Source organism: Rhea pennata, chromosome 1 (genome assembly GCF_028389875.1).
Source record: "Rhea pennata isolate bPtePen1 chromosome 1, bPtePen1.pri, whole genome shotgun sequence".
In the NCBI taxonomy this organism is placed as follows: Eukaryota; Metazoa; Chordata; class Aves; order Rheiformes; family Rheidae; genus Rhea; species Rhea pennata.
The window spans coordinates 61,008,322-61,024,734 of record NC_084663.1 but is presented as its reverse complement, the minus strand read 5'-3'; the positions used below and the strand labels follow the sequence as shown (position 1 = coordinate 61,024,734).

Genomic DNA, 16,413 nt, shown 5'->3' with positions numbered 1-16,413 from the left:
CTCCGGGTGGCGGCCGAAGCGCCCTCGCTGGCCGCCGCCGCCCCCTGTCGCGGGGACCCCCGAGGGGTTTCGCACCGCGGTGCAGACGATGCGGGTTAAGCCGTGTCCCCCGAAGCCCTCCGCGGAGCATGTGGCCGGGGACGCGGGCCCGGGCCGCGCCTGCCTCGTCCCGACCCCCCCCCCCCCCCCCGCGGCGGCGGCGGCGGCCCCGGCGGCGACAGCAGGACGGCGCCGCCCGCCTCGCCGCGCGCGCGCCCCTCCCCCAGCGCCTCGCGGGGGGGGCCGGCTCGCTCCCCATTGGCCGCCGCCGCTCACGTGACGCGGCGCTGCCCGGCAGGTCTGTTGGGGAGGCGAGGGTGCGGGGGGAGGGGGCCGGGGGGCGGCCGGGCCGGGCCGCACCGCAGCGCGCTCCGCCACGCTCGCCCTGACAACTGCCCGCTCGGCTGCGCGGAGGCTCCAGGCCTCGGCATGGAGGCCGAGGAGCTGGGCAGGTACCGGTGGAGGGGGGGGGAGGAGGAGGAACGGGAGCCGCGCTCGGGCCTGGCGTTGGGTCGCCTTTCGCCTCCGTTCTCCCCCCGCCCAACGGCCGCGGGGAGCCGGGGCCGCGCTCTGGCCCCCTTCCCCCCGCCCCCGTCGCGGGCGTTGCGGGGGGGAGGGGCGGGGCGGCCGCGCGGGCCGGGCTGACGTGTGCGCGCGGGCGGGGGCAGGGCTCTGCGTGCGTGCACAAAATACATGTTTTATTAATAACGCGGAGAGCAAGTGAGCAGCCCCCGTGCCTGGAGGTCTTGGTGTGCTGCGGTGTATGTGAGGGATGGGGAGTGCGGGTGTGAGTGGGCGTCTGCTGTTCTTGGGGTCGAGGAGGCTGCGGGGCTCCTTGTACGTAAAGAAATACGTGGATGCGGCCTGTGTGTCTAGGGGTGGAATTTGCAAGTGACTTTGTTTATTTGTTTCCCGGTGGACATACGGGGCTTTTTCGTTTCATTTGTAGCTTGAATTGATTTGTTTTTCAGCCAGTATTTTTTTTTCTTTGTTGAACTGAAAATATTTATTTAAACGTTCTGTTCGCCTGTAACACGTTCCATAACACATGCCATTCGTTTGTAACGAAACAACTGTGTTTTCGTACCTAGCCAAGAAAAATGATTCTCAAAAAAAGTTTAAAAGATGCATACGAGCTTTAGGGGTGAGGGTAGATGCTCTTTTTTGTCCTCACCACCGAGTGGTTAGACGGCTTGTCTGTGCCATCGTGCAGGTTTTCCTCTGTTTAAAGGGAGTTTGATCAGTACCTTGTAAGAGGTTTTCTTAGTGACTGTTCTTAGGTTGGGTACTTTCAAGTCTCTCGGACACTTTTGCTCTGTGTAATTAAGCATTTATTGGCATATGAACTGAGTTCTGTATGTTTCATCTGTGTTCTCTAACACCTATCTGAAAATCAGTTTTGCTGTCTGGTTCAGTAGTTGCACAAGTATTTTATACCAGATGGAACAATTTTAGCTGGAGAGACTGATGTATTTACTATACTCTGAAAATATCCTGTGGCTTTGTTAGACTGCTCCCCAGGAATCTGGGAGACCTAAGTTCAGATTCATTTCCCTTGATTCAGAGCAGTTATTTGATTCAAGGTTAGTGGCCTGATCACAAGACTGTGGGCTGTTCTCAGATCAATCTGATCTATGGTAGGATTCTTAAATATTAATTGAATAATAGAGAATGATGCCTCCCCATCGCAAAGGTGGTAAGCATGCCTTTGAGGTACTCAGGGCTAAAATTATTGGGTGTGTTTATGAATGGCTTTGAGGTGATGAACATTTCCTGCAAATGTACTGTTCATGAAAACTATTCTACATATTTGCATAACAGTGGAACATTATGGACAAGAAGCAGTCTATATAGGTAGAGGGAATGGAAGTATGAAGCAGAAGTTTGTATTGGTGTCTGCAGGCTGTATGTGTCTAGTAGATATCTAGAGCAGAAGGAATATGTATGACAAAACATCGGTGTGTGTGGAAGGAGGCTGAATCAATGTGCATGAATGATTTTCTATAGAATAAGTGTAGTACTTGTGCTGGGATCCAGAGTGAGGTAACTGGACAGCATCTGCCACACTATTTCTTAAAGCTGTTTAGTGATCTGCATAGTAACAACTGCTCCATGTGTTTGTACTGTTTTGTTCCTCATTCTGTACATCCATTCTGTGTTGCATCAGATAAAGTAACTGATGTAACAGTAAGAAAATTTAAAAGTTGGGAAGCCTTTAAGTCCAAAGAGTTTTAACTCAGTTGTATTGTACCCAGTCACTACATTTGATAGACAGCTTGCGCTGCTAATGTATTCTACAAACTGTTTTTCCAGAGTTAGGGAAAGCTGTATGCTGTACTTACAATGTTGCAATCTTTAACCTTTTGTTACTTAAAAAAGGTTGGGCGGTTCCTGTTGCCTTCCCATACCCAGTAAACAGTCTGACTGCTTAGTGGATTTTGGTAATTTACTGACTTCTTAACAAACTGTATTGGAGAGTGTACTTGCAGTACATGCCAGCTTTGATGGAGACAGATGTTTATAGACTACTTGGTCCATCACTAAATTTCTAAATTGTTGATGAATTATTCATCTTTTTTTTCCTTTGCCTTTCTAAGATATTACTCACATCTTCAGCAAGTTCAAGCTTTTTATACGTTTCCGTTCCATCCAATGATGACTGCAGTGCCCAACATGGAAATCATGGCTGAGCAGCCAACTCTGGAGGACATTCCAGAGCCAAACTTGGCTCAGGAACCTACTAAAGGTAGTTTGATCGGACTATATTAAGTGAGCTAAAAAAAAAATTCCTGATTTAAAATTTTGTTTTTGTTTTGTTTTAATAAACTGCTTCTTTATACCTGTTGGATTGCATTTCCTTGATGCTCTTTGAGAAAGTATCGAATGTGTATTCTTTCAGTATATATTGAGTATGTATTTCATTCAGTATAAGGACATATTATTCTCATAACATTTGTTACTAAATAGCAAGGTTAAACACGTTTATAATCACGTAGTTCAGTTTCACAAAATTATCTTGTCCCAAGAACAGCAAATTTTTGTTTTAATAGGTAAAAGTAACATCTTCATGTGGTTTCATATTGTTTAATATTAGGTTAGAGAGGGAAGATTGTCTTCGTCTTTTTTTTCCCCCTAGTCTGAGCTGAAAAGGTTTTTTTTTTAATTCTGAAAGAAAAAGAATTAACCTCTGATTCAGAACTTAATGCAGAAAGAATTGTGAAAGAATTAACTACAGTATAATATTGTTTGCTTGAAGTATTTTTGTTAAAAAGGTGTTTCTTTAATGTGTCATAATAATCACAAATACTGAATTGCTAATATGTAACTCAGCAGTAGTTGTATTTTTTTTAGTGAGGCTCAATTTTCCTTAAACAAGTGCATAAAAGCTAAAAAGTGTACTGTATACCATGTGTGTTTTATAATTTATGTGCTTCTACATTGCCCTCCTTCCCTACTAGGATTTTTTTCATTTAGGTTTTACACTCACTATGCCAAGAAAAGATTCCTTTTAGTTCTGTTCCTCTGGTGCTTGCTCCTCACCAGGTATAAAAGCCAGTGATCTCTGCCATGCTTTCACTCTGATTGTACAGCAAAAATTCATGTACTGAGAGTTTAGTCTTGCTTTTCATATATAGGTACGGATCAGAGCTGTCTGTATCAACATATTAGTCAGTTCATGCAGTGACATTGACTGCTTAAGTAAGTGCACTTAAGATACGCCAAAATCATTCTTAGTTATAACACTTGGCCAGATGAAATCATAGTAGGAAAATCTCCTATTTCAGATAGTAGCAACTGCTCAATTATTCACTACAGTTACGCATCTCAAATGCTATATTTAATATAGATAGATATCTTTATTATTGGGATAATGTGATTTGGCCATGAGCGTGCTAGTTGACTGCCCTTTGAGTATTTGTAGATAGTTTTAATCTTGAGTTTTGAAGCTGTCCTATGATGTCTTTGTAAGAATAGAGATTAGGGTAAAATCTTCAAAGGCAGGGCTTGAAAATTATTTGTGAAATCTATAGGAGTAAATATGGAAGACAAAGATCTGAAATCTTTGAAAGTAAAACTTTCAAGATTGCCCTCTGACAGGCTGCTCTGGCATTGTGGTCAGGCAGTTCATCTTTAATGGCAGTGCCTCCGTGGTACTATTTGATCACTTGGAGAGTTAGGAGCATGTTCTCCTGCTCTATTTGAAATCCTCTGGCAGCTCTGACTTGGATGCATCTCTTGCGTTTTGCCATCACATAAAAAACCCTCCTAGATCTTCCAAGAGATAGGAAAGCTGTCTATGTGCCTCACTGAGTTTGCAGCTTTCTAGTCTCCCCTTCATTGTGGGTACACTAGAGCTCAAATACCATTACAGCTTTCCTACACAGTGGCTCCAAGAATGTGATGGGAATTTGGCATGGCTTCTGTCCTTTTCCTTGCAAGAAAGCTGAGTACAAACAAGAACAGTCCAGAAACATCTACAGATTTAGTAGGGCAATGCCCTAGTATCCACTATATTTCTTACCTGAAGAAGAATCACAAGAAATTTTAAAATTGAGACTTCACCTTATTATTAAAAGTAATAGATAACTTTCACAGAATGGTTGAGGTTGGATGGGGCCTCTGGAGATCATCTAGTCCAACTCCCCTCCTCAAGCAGGGCCACCTAGAGCGTGTTAGGCAGGGTTTCATCCAGGCAGGTTTTGAATATCTTCAGAGAAGGAGACTCCACAACCTTTCCGGGCAACCTGTTCCAATGCTCTGTCACCCTCGCAGTGAAGAAATTCCTCCTCACATTCAGACGGAATTTCCTGTGGTTCAGTTGCCTCTTGTCCTGTCACATAACACCACTGAAAAGAGTCCAGCCCCTCTTCTTGACACTCCCCCCCCCCCCCCAAGGTATCTGTAGACATTGATAAGATCCCCTCTCAGTCATCTTTTCTCCAGGCTAAACAGGCCCAGCTCTTGCAGCCATTCCTCATAAAGGAGGTGCTCCAGTCCCTTAATCATCTTCATAGCCCTACATTGGACTCTCTCCAGTAGCTCCATGTCTCTCTTGTACTGGGGAGCCCAGAACTACATGCAGTATTCCAGATGTGCCCTCACCAGGGCTGAGCAGAAGGGCAGGATCACCTCCCTCGACCTGCTGGCAACACTTCCTAATGCAAACCAGGATTGTGCGTTGAAGACATTGGCCTTCTTGGCCACAAGGGCACATTACTGCCTCATCGTCAATTTGTTGTCCACCAGAACTCCCAGGTCCTTCTCTGCAGAGCTGCTCTCCAGCAGGTCAGCCTCCAGCCTGTACTGGGGCATGGCACTATTCCTCTCTAGGTGCAGGACCCTGCGCTTCCCCTTGTTGAACTTCATGAGGTTCCTCCCTGGTCATCTCTCCAGCCTGCCCAGGTCTCTCTGAATGGCAGCACAGCCCTCTGCTGTATCAGCCACTCCTGCCCGTTTGGTATCATCAATAAACTCACTGAGGAGGCACTCTGTCCTTTCATCCATGTCACTGGTGAAGAAGTTGAACAATACTGGCTCCAGTACTGACTCCTGTGGGACACCACTAGCTACAGGCCTCCAACTAGACTCTGTGCCATTGATGATGGCCCTCTGAGCTCTGCCTTTCAGCCAGTTCTCAAGTCACCTCACTGTCTGCTCATCTAGCCCACACTTCCTGAGCTTGCCTAGGAGGATGTTGTGGGAGACAGTGTCAGAAGCCTTGCTGAAGTCAAGGTACACAACGTCCACTGCTCTCCCCTCATCTACCCAGCCAGTCATTCCATCCTAGAAGGCTATCAGATTGGTTAAGCAGGATTTCCCCTTGGTGAATCTCTGCTGACTACTCCTGATCACCTTCTTTTCCTCCACCTGCTTGGAGATGGCATCCAGAATGAGTTGTTCCATCATTTTTCCAGGGATCGAGGTGAGGCTGACTGGCCTGTAATTTCTCTGGGTCCTTCTTTCCCTTTTTGAAGGGAGTGACATTGGCTTTCTTCCAGTCCTCAGGCACGTCTCCAGTTCTCCATGACCTTTCAGAGATGATGGAGAGTGGCCTAGCAACAACATCTGCCAGCTCCCTCAGTACTCGTGGGTGCATCCCATCGGGGCCCAGGGATTTGTGGGTGTCAAATTTGCCTAAATGAGCTCTAACCTGATCCTCCTTGAGCAAGGGAAAGTCTTCCTTTCTCCAGACTTTCTCCCTTGTCCCCAGGCTCTGGGATTCCTGAGGGCTGCTGTTAGCAGTAAAGACTGAAGCAAATAAAGCATTCAGTAACTTTGGCTCTTTGCGGGTTGCTGCCAAATATCTTTTGAAATTTTCCTGTTACGTTCTGCAACTCGGCATTAATGAACAGGCTAGAGAGCAATCTGTAGTTGTTCATGTCATGACCAATATCTGTGTTAGTTAATTTCTAAGCTTTCAGTGCCAGAAGATAAGGAAGCTTCAAGTGAATAAAAAGTGACTTCTTTATGTTTACACTTTGTAAATCAAAAATTCCTGTTTGGTCTAAATGGTTCAAACAGAGAGTCTGGATCTCTCAAATATTACCTAGTTATTTGCATCAATGAACAGTATGTGTTCTGTAAACAGTAAATTGTGAATAGTTTATGCAGTGCTTAATGTGTGGGATTGCATTTGTGACAAATGCATAGCTTACACTATACATAATGTTTGAGACCTGTTGCTTTTGATGTGCTGTTTAGTTTCTTCATTATGTCACATAGTCTGTAACAGTAAGCTTTTATACTTGGAAGCTGTAGTGTATATAGTAAACTAGAACTTACTATAATGTTTCTTGAAACTTAAAATTTAATGATCTGGCATATTCTCCAAAAGAAATTAAACTATTTCCAAAAGATTGTTGTATATAGCATGTAAACAATATTCTCTAGCCCTGAGATTATTCTCATTGGTTTGCATCTTTAGTTGGCTTAGTTGTCTGAGAAAAGTGTGTGCCTGTGTTACAGAGATAAACAAGCTGGCTCTATGCTGAACCTGGAAAATTGAGATTTGTCTGATAATTGTTTATATTCATGAATATTTAGAAGGTATTCATACACGCAATTCAATCTTTGTGAATGTCCATACTGTAGCATTAGAAATATTAAAAAAAAAAAATGAAAGAAATTTGTTGTGTGTTTCAGAAGTTGCAAAAGGGAAAGGAGGAAGGAAAAGAAAAGCCAAAGCAACTGAGCCAAAGCAACCCAAAAAAACTGCTGCTAAAAAAGAAAAATCAACCAAGTCTAAAGGCAAACAAGAAAAGATCACAGATACTTTTAAAGTCAAAAGAAAAGTGGACCGTTTTAATGGTGTATCTGAAGCAGAACTTCTTACCAAGACTTTACCTGATATTTTGACCTTTGATCTGGACATTGTAATAGTAAGTAACTCACAGTTACAGGATTAGGTAGAAATGTGAGTAGTCTATTCACTGGCTGTGACTTACATTCCTGCTGCTTACTCATCTCTGTTAGTTTATTTTGCAAGATCCGGGCATATAAGTATTAAAACTGTTTCCTGTGTACAGCAGCTTTGCATTTCCTGTTAAAAATCATAGTACCATAATGAAAGTTTCTGAGAAGTACAGGGTCAAATATAATACATAGTCGTGAAAGACTGTTTACACTTTATTTACTTGAAGCGTTAATTAGTGCTTGTAAACCATGCTATGAGCTGCTCTCCTGACATTGCACATTTAAACTGAGGCCCTGCTGTACAATTGTCAGTTCTTTAAATAACAATGGAAGGTGCCATTTACATTGTTTTGTTTACTGGCATTAGCTAAGAGAATTGAAGATACTTGCTTAGTGTAACTTGATCAAATTTGAGTGGGTGTGAGTGGTATGCCATCTTTTCATCATTAAAATGAACTGATGTCTTGCTTTGTAGATTGGCATAAACCCTGGCTTGATGGCAGCTTACAAAGGACATCATTATCCTGGACCTGGAAACCATTTTTGTATGTTTTTATTTTCCTTTTTATAGGATCTGCATAACTGTGTTAGAACTTGTGACATTTTAATTATGCTGTTTTCTTTTTTTTCTTTCTTGGTGGAGAAGAGGATTTTGCTTTTAACCATCTGAGAGTGACTTAAATCCTATAGTTATATAGCATACATAAAAAAGAATAACATAAAGAGGAATAATTAGTGACTTTCAATGGAGGTTTAGAATTGTCATGTAAACATGGTTTACCAGACTCTGTTAACCAATAACTTCTTTGCATGTTAGTGTACCATTCAAGGAATAAAAATTAAATACGTAGTACTTAAGTTATCAAGGGTAAGTCAATGGGCATCAAATCGTGCTATAAACCAAAACCGGCAATGGCCACCCTACACCCACATGTTTTCCAAAAATGCATTTCAGCTAGCGTTTGTTTATTCATCTCTGCTAAACAAGCTTGATAAAGCTTGATAAAGCAACACTTCTTCCCCAGCAGGCCTATGTATCTAGCATACCTGATTCTGCAGACAAAGACTCTTTTTTTCCATTTAAGTAACACTTCTGCAGCACGTTGTCACAAAGAAGGATCATATCTGAACTCTGTTGAAATGCTCTGGTTTGGGTACTGGGAACCATTCTGACTTTGGTAGCAAGGAGCTCCATATGGGCTCATTTCAGCTCTGTGATACTCCATCCAAAATGCTTCTGCAGAGCAGCAGATCAGGCTGAAGCTATTTTGCTAGTGTTCTGTAGACTGGGACTAATAGTCCTGTTTACCAAGAACCAGACCAGATCTGCATGCTCTGACAAATCCCTATGTTTGTAAGTGTTTCTTGGGTCATTAGGAATGAGCTGTAGTTGATTTGTGCTTGAGAGAGAGAGGCAGTGCACATCACCCAAACTAGACTTGTATACATTAATGTTAAGATGCAGGGGCCCAATGCAAGGAGAAGTGATGGCAAGTTGTAAAAGAAAATGACCATTTGTTGTATTTGCCACATTCTTTTTCACAAAATCTGTTCTCTGTGTTGATGGTATTCCCTGCCTTTTTATGTGAATTGCAAAATGTAAAGCTCTGTAATGAGCTTTTGGAAAAATCTCTTGCCATACTCAGGATCTTGGTGATGAATTCCTGTTGTTCAGTGGGAATTTGTTATCCTTATGAAATAGATAAAATAAGTGTGGCTGTTTTAAATTTGTCTAGATAGGGCAAAAGTCTTTCCATATGACCTGAGGCTCTCCTAACATAGACTTCTTTTAGCATTCCAGTCCTGTATGCTGGAAAACTATTAAAAAAAAAAAAAAACACTTTTCTTGCCACTTCATAGGGAAGTGTCTCTTCATGTCTGGTCTAAGTAATGAACAACTGAACCATATGGATGACCACACCTTACCACATAAATATGGGATTGGATTTACGAACATGGTGGAAAGGACAACACCTGGAAGCAAAGACCTCTCCAGGTAGGATAACAGGAGAATATCATATCTGTTAATCAAATAACAGTTATGGTTGTAATTTTGAGTACTATTTTTTTTCTCTTTTAGCAAAGAGTTTCGGGAAGGAGGGCGAATTCTGATGCAGAAATTGCAAAAGTATAAACCTCGTATAGCAGCTTTTAATGGAAAATGTGAGAACCTTAATTTTAAATGAATTTGGTCTGTCAGGTGCTTTTTCTGTCCATTTACCCTACTTTCATTTCATTTTAGGTATTTATGAAATTTTCAGTAAAGAAGTTTTTGGAATAAAAGTTAAAAATTTGGAATTTGGATTGCAGCCACACAAGGTGCCAGATACAGAAACTGTAAGTATTGATGCTGCGGAATGAAAACAGAGCACTTTTATTTTGGTTATTTCAAAACTAATTAAATCTCAGGACTTGCATCCACTTACAGCAATGGCAAAGTTTGTCCAAAGTATAAAGTGGGATTGGACAATTTTCAGACACATCTTTTAGACAGCTCCTGCAGACTTGCTAATTTTCTTTTGAAAATGGTGTGTTATAGTTAGCAGGTTAGTATATTCTCTGGAGGGCATCTAAAATTTGAATAAAACTTACATGCTTTCATGGTAACTCTCATTTACTTTCATCTGATTATCTGTGGCCCATTTGCTGTATGCTTTTATTACTGAATGTTGATACCGAACACGATCACGGTGCTAGAAGTGCTAGAGTGGGGGAGAAAGAATAGTAAGTCCAATGTTGTGCTATTACACACCACAGATGCAGCATTACTGTATCTGGCCATGCCCAAGTACTGTCATTAGCCTAGGTCTTCTTACGCTAATGTGCGGCTTGAAATTAAATTGGACGCTTAAGGTACGAAAAAACAGTTTAAGGAAGGGTATATTCAGCACAGACATCTAGTGCGGGAAGATATCTGAAGAGACCAGCTATATAAATCATCCCAAACAGGTTTGTTTAATCTGTTTTTATAAAATTCCAGCAAAGGCAATTATACTGCTGGCCAAGGTAGCTTGTTCCAAAGCTTCATTTGAGTTGTTTTCATTATCTATTCCAAATTACTATTGCTGCAAGCTTAAGATGTCCTCACCGTGGAAAGCTGCCATCAGAGCCTAAAGAACTGTTGGTGATAAAATGTTTTTTCCTGAAGAAGCTCTTAAATACTTCTGCAGAAGATGTATCATATTTTTAAGATAAACAAACAGTCCTATTTACAATTTCTGTTCAAAAATATTACACTGCAATAAACATAATGGATAAAGTTCCTTTTCTCTGCATGAGCTTGAAGTCTTTAGTTAGGCCTCTTGGCAGAGGCAGAAACATTAAGTTGGCTTCATCTGCACAAATTTCAAATGCTGGCAAGTGTGGTGCAGAAACACTCAGCCAAGAAGCCAGGCTAACTAACCCATATTGCGTGTCTCACAGGGTTGGCATGTTTGCGCAATATTATGTAGTCCGCTGGACTTTCTGGCTCGGATCTCCGTTTGTTCAGGGAGTTCTTCAGGGTGCTCCACTGGCTGACATACACTTGTACTTCTTGTAACTTGTAACACTTCTCCTGGTGAAAATTATCATAGCTTCAACAGTTGGTAATCGGCCTCTCTCTTTAGGGCAAGATGTTTAGCTGGCCAAGACACTGTAAAGCTTCTTTTAGTCTCTCTCACAATGACTGTGGGCATTAGTTGATGTTTGTACAAGATAACATGAGCTTAACTGTGAAGTTATTCTCAATGCATTAAATATTTGTTTATAGTTCAGGGTCTTACTATGCTGTTTCTCTTGCTCTTTGTCTCAAGCTCTGCTATGTTATGCCGTCATCCAGTGCAAGATGTGCTCAGTTTCCTCGTGCACAAGATAAAGTTCATTATTACATAAAGCTGAAAGACTTAAGGGACCAACTGAAAGGCATCGCACCAAACACAGAGGTGCAAGAGGTGCAGTACACATTTGACTTGCAACTTGCACAAGGTACAGTGATTATTTTTTTTTATCCTTTCTTAAAATGTAGTGTATTGTACAACATACATAGCAACACACATAGAAGTTGCACTAGCAGTTGCTTGAGCAAAAGGAAACAATTTAAAGAAAAAAAAGTCCCTTCCATCTACCCTAAATCAGGTAGTATAGAACTATATTCCATATATATACAGTTCCATATTCTTAATACAGTCCTGATTATCTGAGGACAGCTAGAATCATCTTTTGCATAGAATAAAAATATGTCTGTTTTTTCAAGTGTTCTCTGATAAAAATGTTGATATCTTTCTTCAAAATATCTTCTTTCTGCAGAGGATGCTAAAAAAATGGCCGTCAAAGAAGAAAAATATGATCCAGGTTATGAAGCAGCATATGGAGGAGCTTATTGTGATCGTGCAATATATGAAAATGAACAGTGCAATTTCTCTTCAAATGGAACTGGTAAATTGTGGTGCTTGTGGTACTCAGTTTTCACCATTCACCATTACATATGAACATACACTTAGTTTTCTGCCCTCAGGAACTTCCATAATCAAACAAGATATTTAAAGCATAGTAGTAGTTATATAACTGAGAGAATTTATGGTCTTTTGGGGGAGGGAAATATAAAGAAGCCACTTACTGTTATTTAAATAAAAAAAAATTGTTTGCACATTCAAACTTTGATTTCCAAATTCAGACTTTCAGACAGCTTCCTGAAATCTGACAGATACAACTAATGACTTGCAGAGTAAACAAACATGTAACACAGTTTGGTGTTCTCTAGCTTTTAGTGAGGGAGTAATGTAACAGCGAGAGAACAATAAGCTTTAACTATTCGTAGTTTTCGTGATCTTTGCTTAACAAAAGTTCTTACAAATGCTTGAGTAAAGCATAGGGTTTTTTGTTGCTGTTTTTTAATCCTGACAAGTTCGGAAAAAATGTAAGTAAATAAAAAAAGATCAAAGAAGGAACAGAATGAAGGATTAATCTAGTAATCTAGCTGTAATTAAGAACTTGGTGGTGGTATTTTGGAAGTAAAATTCCTAATCGCAATTTAAAAAGCAATGAATAATAATGGAGAAAACAGTAACTGCCACATTCCCCTGAAATCGTGAATATTCAGCCCTAATCTCACTGTGTACATTGAAATTTGCATTCTGTCTACCCTTCTTCATCAAGAAAATGTCCCTTCTTTTAAAAGAAAAAATTTATTCATAGGGAGCGCTGCAGAATAAGATTAAAAAAAAAAAAAAAAAGGAAAGAAAGCATTTAGACTTATTTATATCTGAGTGTGTTCAAATATATGCAGTCACCCTTCAATGAAGATTCTAAGAATTTAGAATCTAGTGAAATTATCTAAAAAAGTAGATAACAAAAATAAGCTTGCACTCAGCCTAAGCAGGTAGTCAAAAATAGGAGGGAAAGATGGAAACTGCAAACTTTTTTTAAAAAAAAAGTTAATGATATCAACTGCATTTTAATATTTTTGTTTGTTTTTCAGCAGCAAGCAATCCACAGTACTGTGAGGGGTCATCCTTTGGTGAAGTTCCTAATGGACAATGGATGACGCAGTCCTTTGCAGACCAGATTCCAGGATTCAATACTGGAATGACACAAGAAGAAGAAGGAAGCAGTGCATAAGTGCTGTTTCTTCTCAGCTATGTATACATGCTGCAGTTTTAATGCAGTGATCAAGATTGGTACCTCGGTTCTCCCAACTGAAGCATTTTAATAGCATTTTATTTCCCCTAGTTATTTTATTATAGTCAAAACTAATTGTGTGTAGTAGGCTAAAATCAATGAACTAGATAATTTTAAGAAACTCCAATCTTTTTAAAAAAACAAAAGTTAGCCCTTTTTTGTATATGAGTTTTATATTTAATGTATATCCTTTCTTGCAGTTCTTGACAAACTGCTTTCTCATTTGTGAAGATTACCTTGGCACGTTAATTTTATTCTGTAATTTGTAATGTAGTAGTAACAGCAATGGTATACTTTTTACTGATGCCTCATATATTTGGATATGTCATAATCCTTTTATATCCAAAGAGAGGAGAAGGGAAAGTATACCTTGATATTACAGGTAGCAATGTTTTTAATCATACAGAGTTAAACAAATTGTGTTTTTAAGTCTGCCTGTTACCATCTTAAAAATGCAGAAGGTTGTGTTCTGCAGCTGGGAGTACTGAGTATTTTATGGGCAAGAATACAGAGCTCTGTCTACTTAGTGACTGTACCATATCAGGACTAAGGGACTAGAGACATCATCTTCTCAAGTCATAATGCTGGGGAGGAAAATTTAGAACCTAGAATATTCTATCTGAGCTGTCCTAATTTCAGATCTCCCTACAACTCCATTCTTCCGTCTGAAATTCCAACGCAAGAAACTGGAATTCTTTAAAAAGAAAAAAAATAAGTGGTTCTTGAATTCTGTGGCATTTAAATTCTTGGCCTTTTTTTTACGTGATTAGTCCCTTCACCTGACCTATTGCTAGCAACATCACTAGCAGGAGACAACCCCTTTTGAACAGATTATACTGCAGGGACTTGAAAGACCACTTCTCTGTAAAATTAGTGTATGGTTACATTATCTGTATCTGCAATGTAAATCAAACAAAACTGTGTATCTTACAACTGGCACAACATGAAAGAAGATTGCGATTTAGCAATTCTTAATGTTCATTTCTCTTCAATCTGGAAGACTTCAGAGAGTGTTCTCCTTACTCCTCTTACAAGAAAAGAAATATTAAGTTAAAGATGAGCAAAGCTGTTCCAAGAATAAGAAGGCAACTGTGGAAACTACAGCTTTCTTTTTGAGGAACTTGCTTAAAACGTACGCTCTTTGATGATGTGGCCAACATGTGACTGAGAAAGAAAAGAGATTCCACACTTGTGCCTAATCATCATCATCTTTCCCTCTTTTAATATATGAGGAAGAAATGAAGTAAAAGCAATAAGCTGATCAAGACTTTTAAGTTTTGATGAACTTATGAGAGTAGGTGCTTCACATACTTGAAAAATAGATACAAACAGTATCTCCACAGTCCATGCTGGTCAGAGATTCCTATGCCAGTGTTCTTACCCTTTCCTCACAGCCATTGACAGTTGAAACACACTGAGTGTACCTAGTTAGTGTAGATTCTAATCCTGCTGCAACAACTGTCACTGAGATCACACACTGTCAACCTGTTGTGAGGCAGGTATGATGTTTACAGTTTTCTTCCCAAATTATGTGGCTTAATTCTAAGCGTCTTAAATCAAGGAAGTGTGCATTATGATTCTGATTGTGTTTATTAGCTTCAGCATAAAGCTGTTCAGTATATTGTCCAAATGGTAGAGGATTTGTCTTGTCTGTTATTTAAAGTGTACTGTATCATGTATCACTGTTTACATGGACATTTTCCTGCAGGTGCTCAAAGTATCTTGTATCAGGGATTTGTTACAACTCAATTTTATTTTTCAACAAACTTAGAAGCATGTAATTTAGCATTGCTGAGTAGGTAATACAGTAGTATATAACTACTGTAAGGAGGGTTTTTTCAATTTTGAAGGGAAAGGTCTCTTTAAAAGAGATACCTACTAGGCTATCTAAGTATAAAATATAGTTAAGTGTACAATGACAGTTTCACTAAATATTTTAATTCTATGTGTACTCCCTCAGAATTGGTGCTCTTTTCATTACAGTAATGCAGAGGTTCTTAATCTGTCTTAAACCTACAAATGTTTGACAATAAAATCAGGAATTGTATTGCAGTGTCTTAGAATGTAATTTTGCATTTTGGTAGCGGTGATCTGTTTATATTACCGGGTATGTAGTACACGGACTGCACCAGCACAGTGCTCAGAGAGACACTACACTGCAAAACAGTCACCATGCAAGAGAACTCCACTTACTTGAAATGCTCCGTAAGTTTTAATTTCAGGCTGCTTAATGTGGGCTAGAAGACTAAATACAGACTAGATTTTTCTAGCAGCAGATATTAGTCTTATTTATAAAGACCTTACATTAAAATACTATGTCTAGCACTGAATTTCACCTCTGTAAATGTTTAATGAAAGTACTTCATTGTCAAGTAAATTTTTTTCTTCACCTTACTTGAAAGTCAAGGTGATCTGAATTGCATAGCTGTCACTCCACCCCTCTCCACTTATAAGTGCATATAACTGATCATCAGTTTATAGCACTACTTAACAAATACTTTGTTTTTTAAAATCAGTTAATTACACAATTTGACAGGTCATATCTCCAATTACCACGTACTGCACAACATCATGTATGAATGCATTAGACTGTTTTCAGTATCAGCTTTCAGGACGAGTTAATTTGAACTTCCCTAAGGGATCAGGAATAAACCAGTTTTCCCAGAGATCAGTGTGAACACTGGGGTAGTCCCAAGGTTTATATCTTCCATTCCAGTGAAGTAATTTAGCTTCTTGAAGAAAATGCTCTGAATAGCGAGTATCAGGACTCCAACCTGCATCACGGGTACACAAAAATTTAGTTTTCAATAATGGAAGACGCTATGAAGTGATGTTCCAAAAAAAAAAAAAAAAAAAAAAAAAAGTCCAAGTCTAATTAGTATGGTTTATTAGTAGTATAGACAATAAATTGTACGGTTATAAATAAAATAGCCTTTTTGAACTTCATGCTTTTTTTTTTCCTCAATTAGAAATGTAAAATGACAATTTTTAACATTTCAGCATTTTAGCACAGCTGGGGCTTAAGAAAGTTAATATTCATTTTACTAAAACAACCAAGCCATTATCTCCTTTCTGGGTGAAAATTAACTTTATCTCCTGAATAATACCACCAGCCCAGGGATCACATATTGTTTCACTCAGACTACTAAAAACGTGTCTGACTGAATATAGGTAAAGAGACTGACAGACCTTACATACATTCTTTCTCTGGTTTATGACAATATAGGTTAGTTGGTCTTTAGTCATGAAACTTTGTCCTAGTATTTGGGGTTTTTTTTCATTTTTTAAATCCAATTAAATGAC

The 16,413-nt window shown here is 39.7% G+C and overlaps 2 protein-coding genes across 6 annotated transcripts in view; one reads left to right on the top strand and one right to left on the bottom strand.

The window, feature by feature from the left end:
* Positions 1 to 383: 383 nt before the first annotated feature.
* TDG (thymine DNA glycosylase) lies at positions 384 to 15,959 on the top strand. Of its 4 annotated transcripts, none has more exons than XM_062589414.1 (10): positions 384 to 491; positions 2,637 to 2,785; positions 7,183 to 7,418; positions 7,928 to 7,997; positions 9,313 to 9,448; positions 9,533 to 9,615; positions 9,695 to 9,789; positions 11,247 to 11,418; positions 11,740 to 11,868; positions 12,911 to 15,959. In XM_062589414.1, exons 1-10 carry the CDS (start codon positions 469 to 471, stop codon positions 13,048 to 13,050), a joined length of 1,233 nt encoding a protein of 410 aa, XP_062445398.1. In that variant the 5' UTR covers positions 384 to 468; the 3' UTR covers positions 13,051 to 15,959. The 4 variants fall into 4 exon arrangements, with proteins under 4 accessions (XP_062445398.1, XP_062445403.1, XP_062445388.1 ...); XM_062589419.1 differs by lacking the exon at positions 384 to 491 and adding an exon at positions 760 to 800; XM_062589404.1 differs by lacking the exon at positions 384 to 491 and having other exon boundaries at positions 1,510 to 2,785; positions 12,914 to 15,959.
* Positions 9,811 to 16,413, bottom strand: part of GLT8D2 (glycosyltransferase 8 domain containing 2) — a 23,972-nt gene continuing 17,369 nt past the window's right edge. For both annotated transcript variants that reach the window (XM_062589433.1, XM_062589440.1), the window contains one exon: positions 9,811 to 15,884. In XM_062589433.1, coding sequence (XP_062445417.1) covers positions 15,712 to 15,884 — 173 coding nt within the window. In that variant the 3' untranslated portion in view covers positions 9,811 to 15,711. The remainder of the gene's footprint in view (positions 15,885 to 16,413) is intronic.

Coding starts and splice junctions, on each gene's coding strand:
- TDG (XM_062589395.1), top strand. CDS start 2,599: ATGAATTATTCATCTTTTTTTTCCTTTGCCTTTCTAAGATATTACTCA. Junction 7,998..9,312: donor TGGACCTGGAAACCATTTTT/GTATGTTTTTAT, acceptor GCCACTTCATAG/GGAAGTGTCTCTTCATGTCT. Junction 9,790..11,246: donor AGGTGCCAGATACAGAAACT/GTAAGTATTGAT, acceptor CTTTGTCTCAAG/CTCTGCTATGTTATGCCGTC.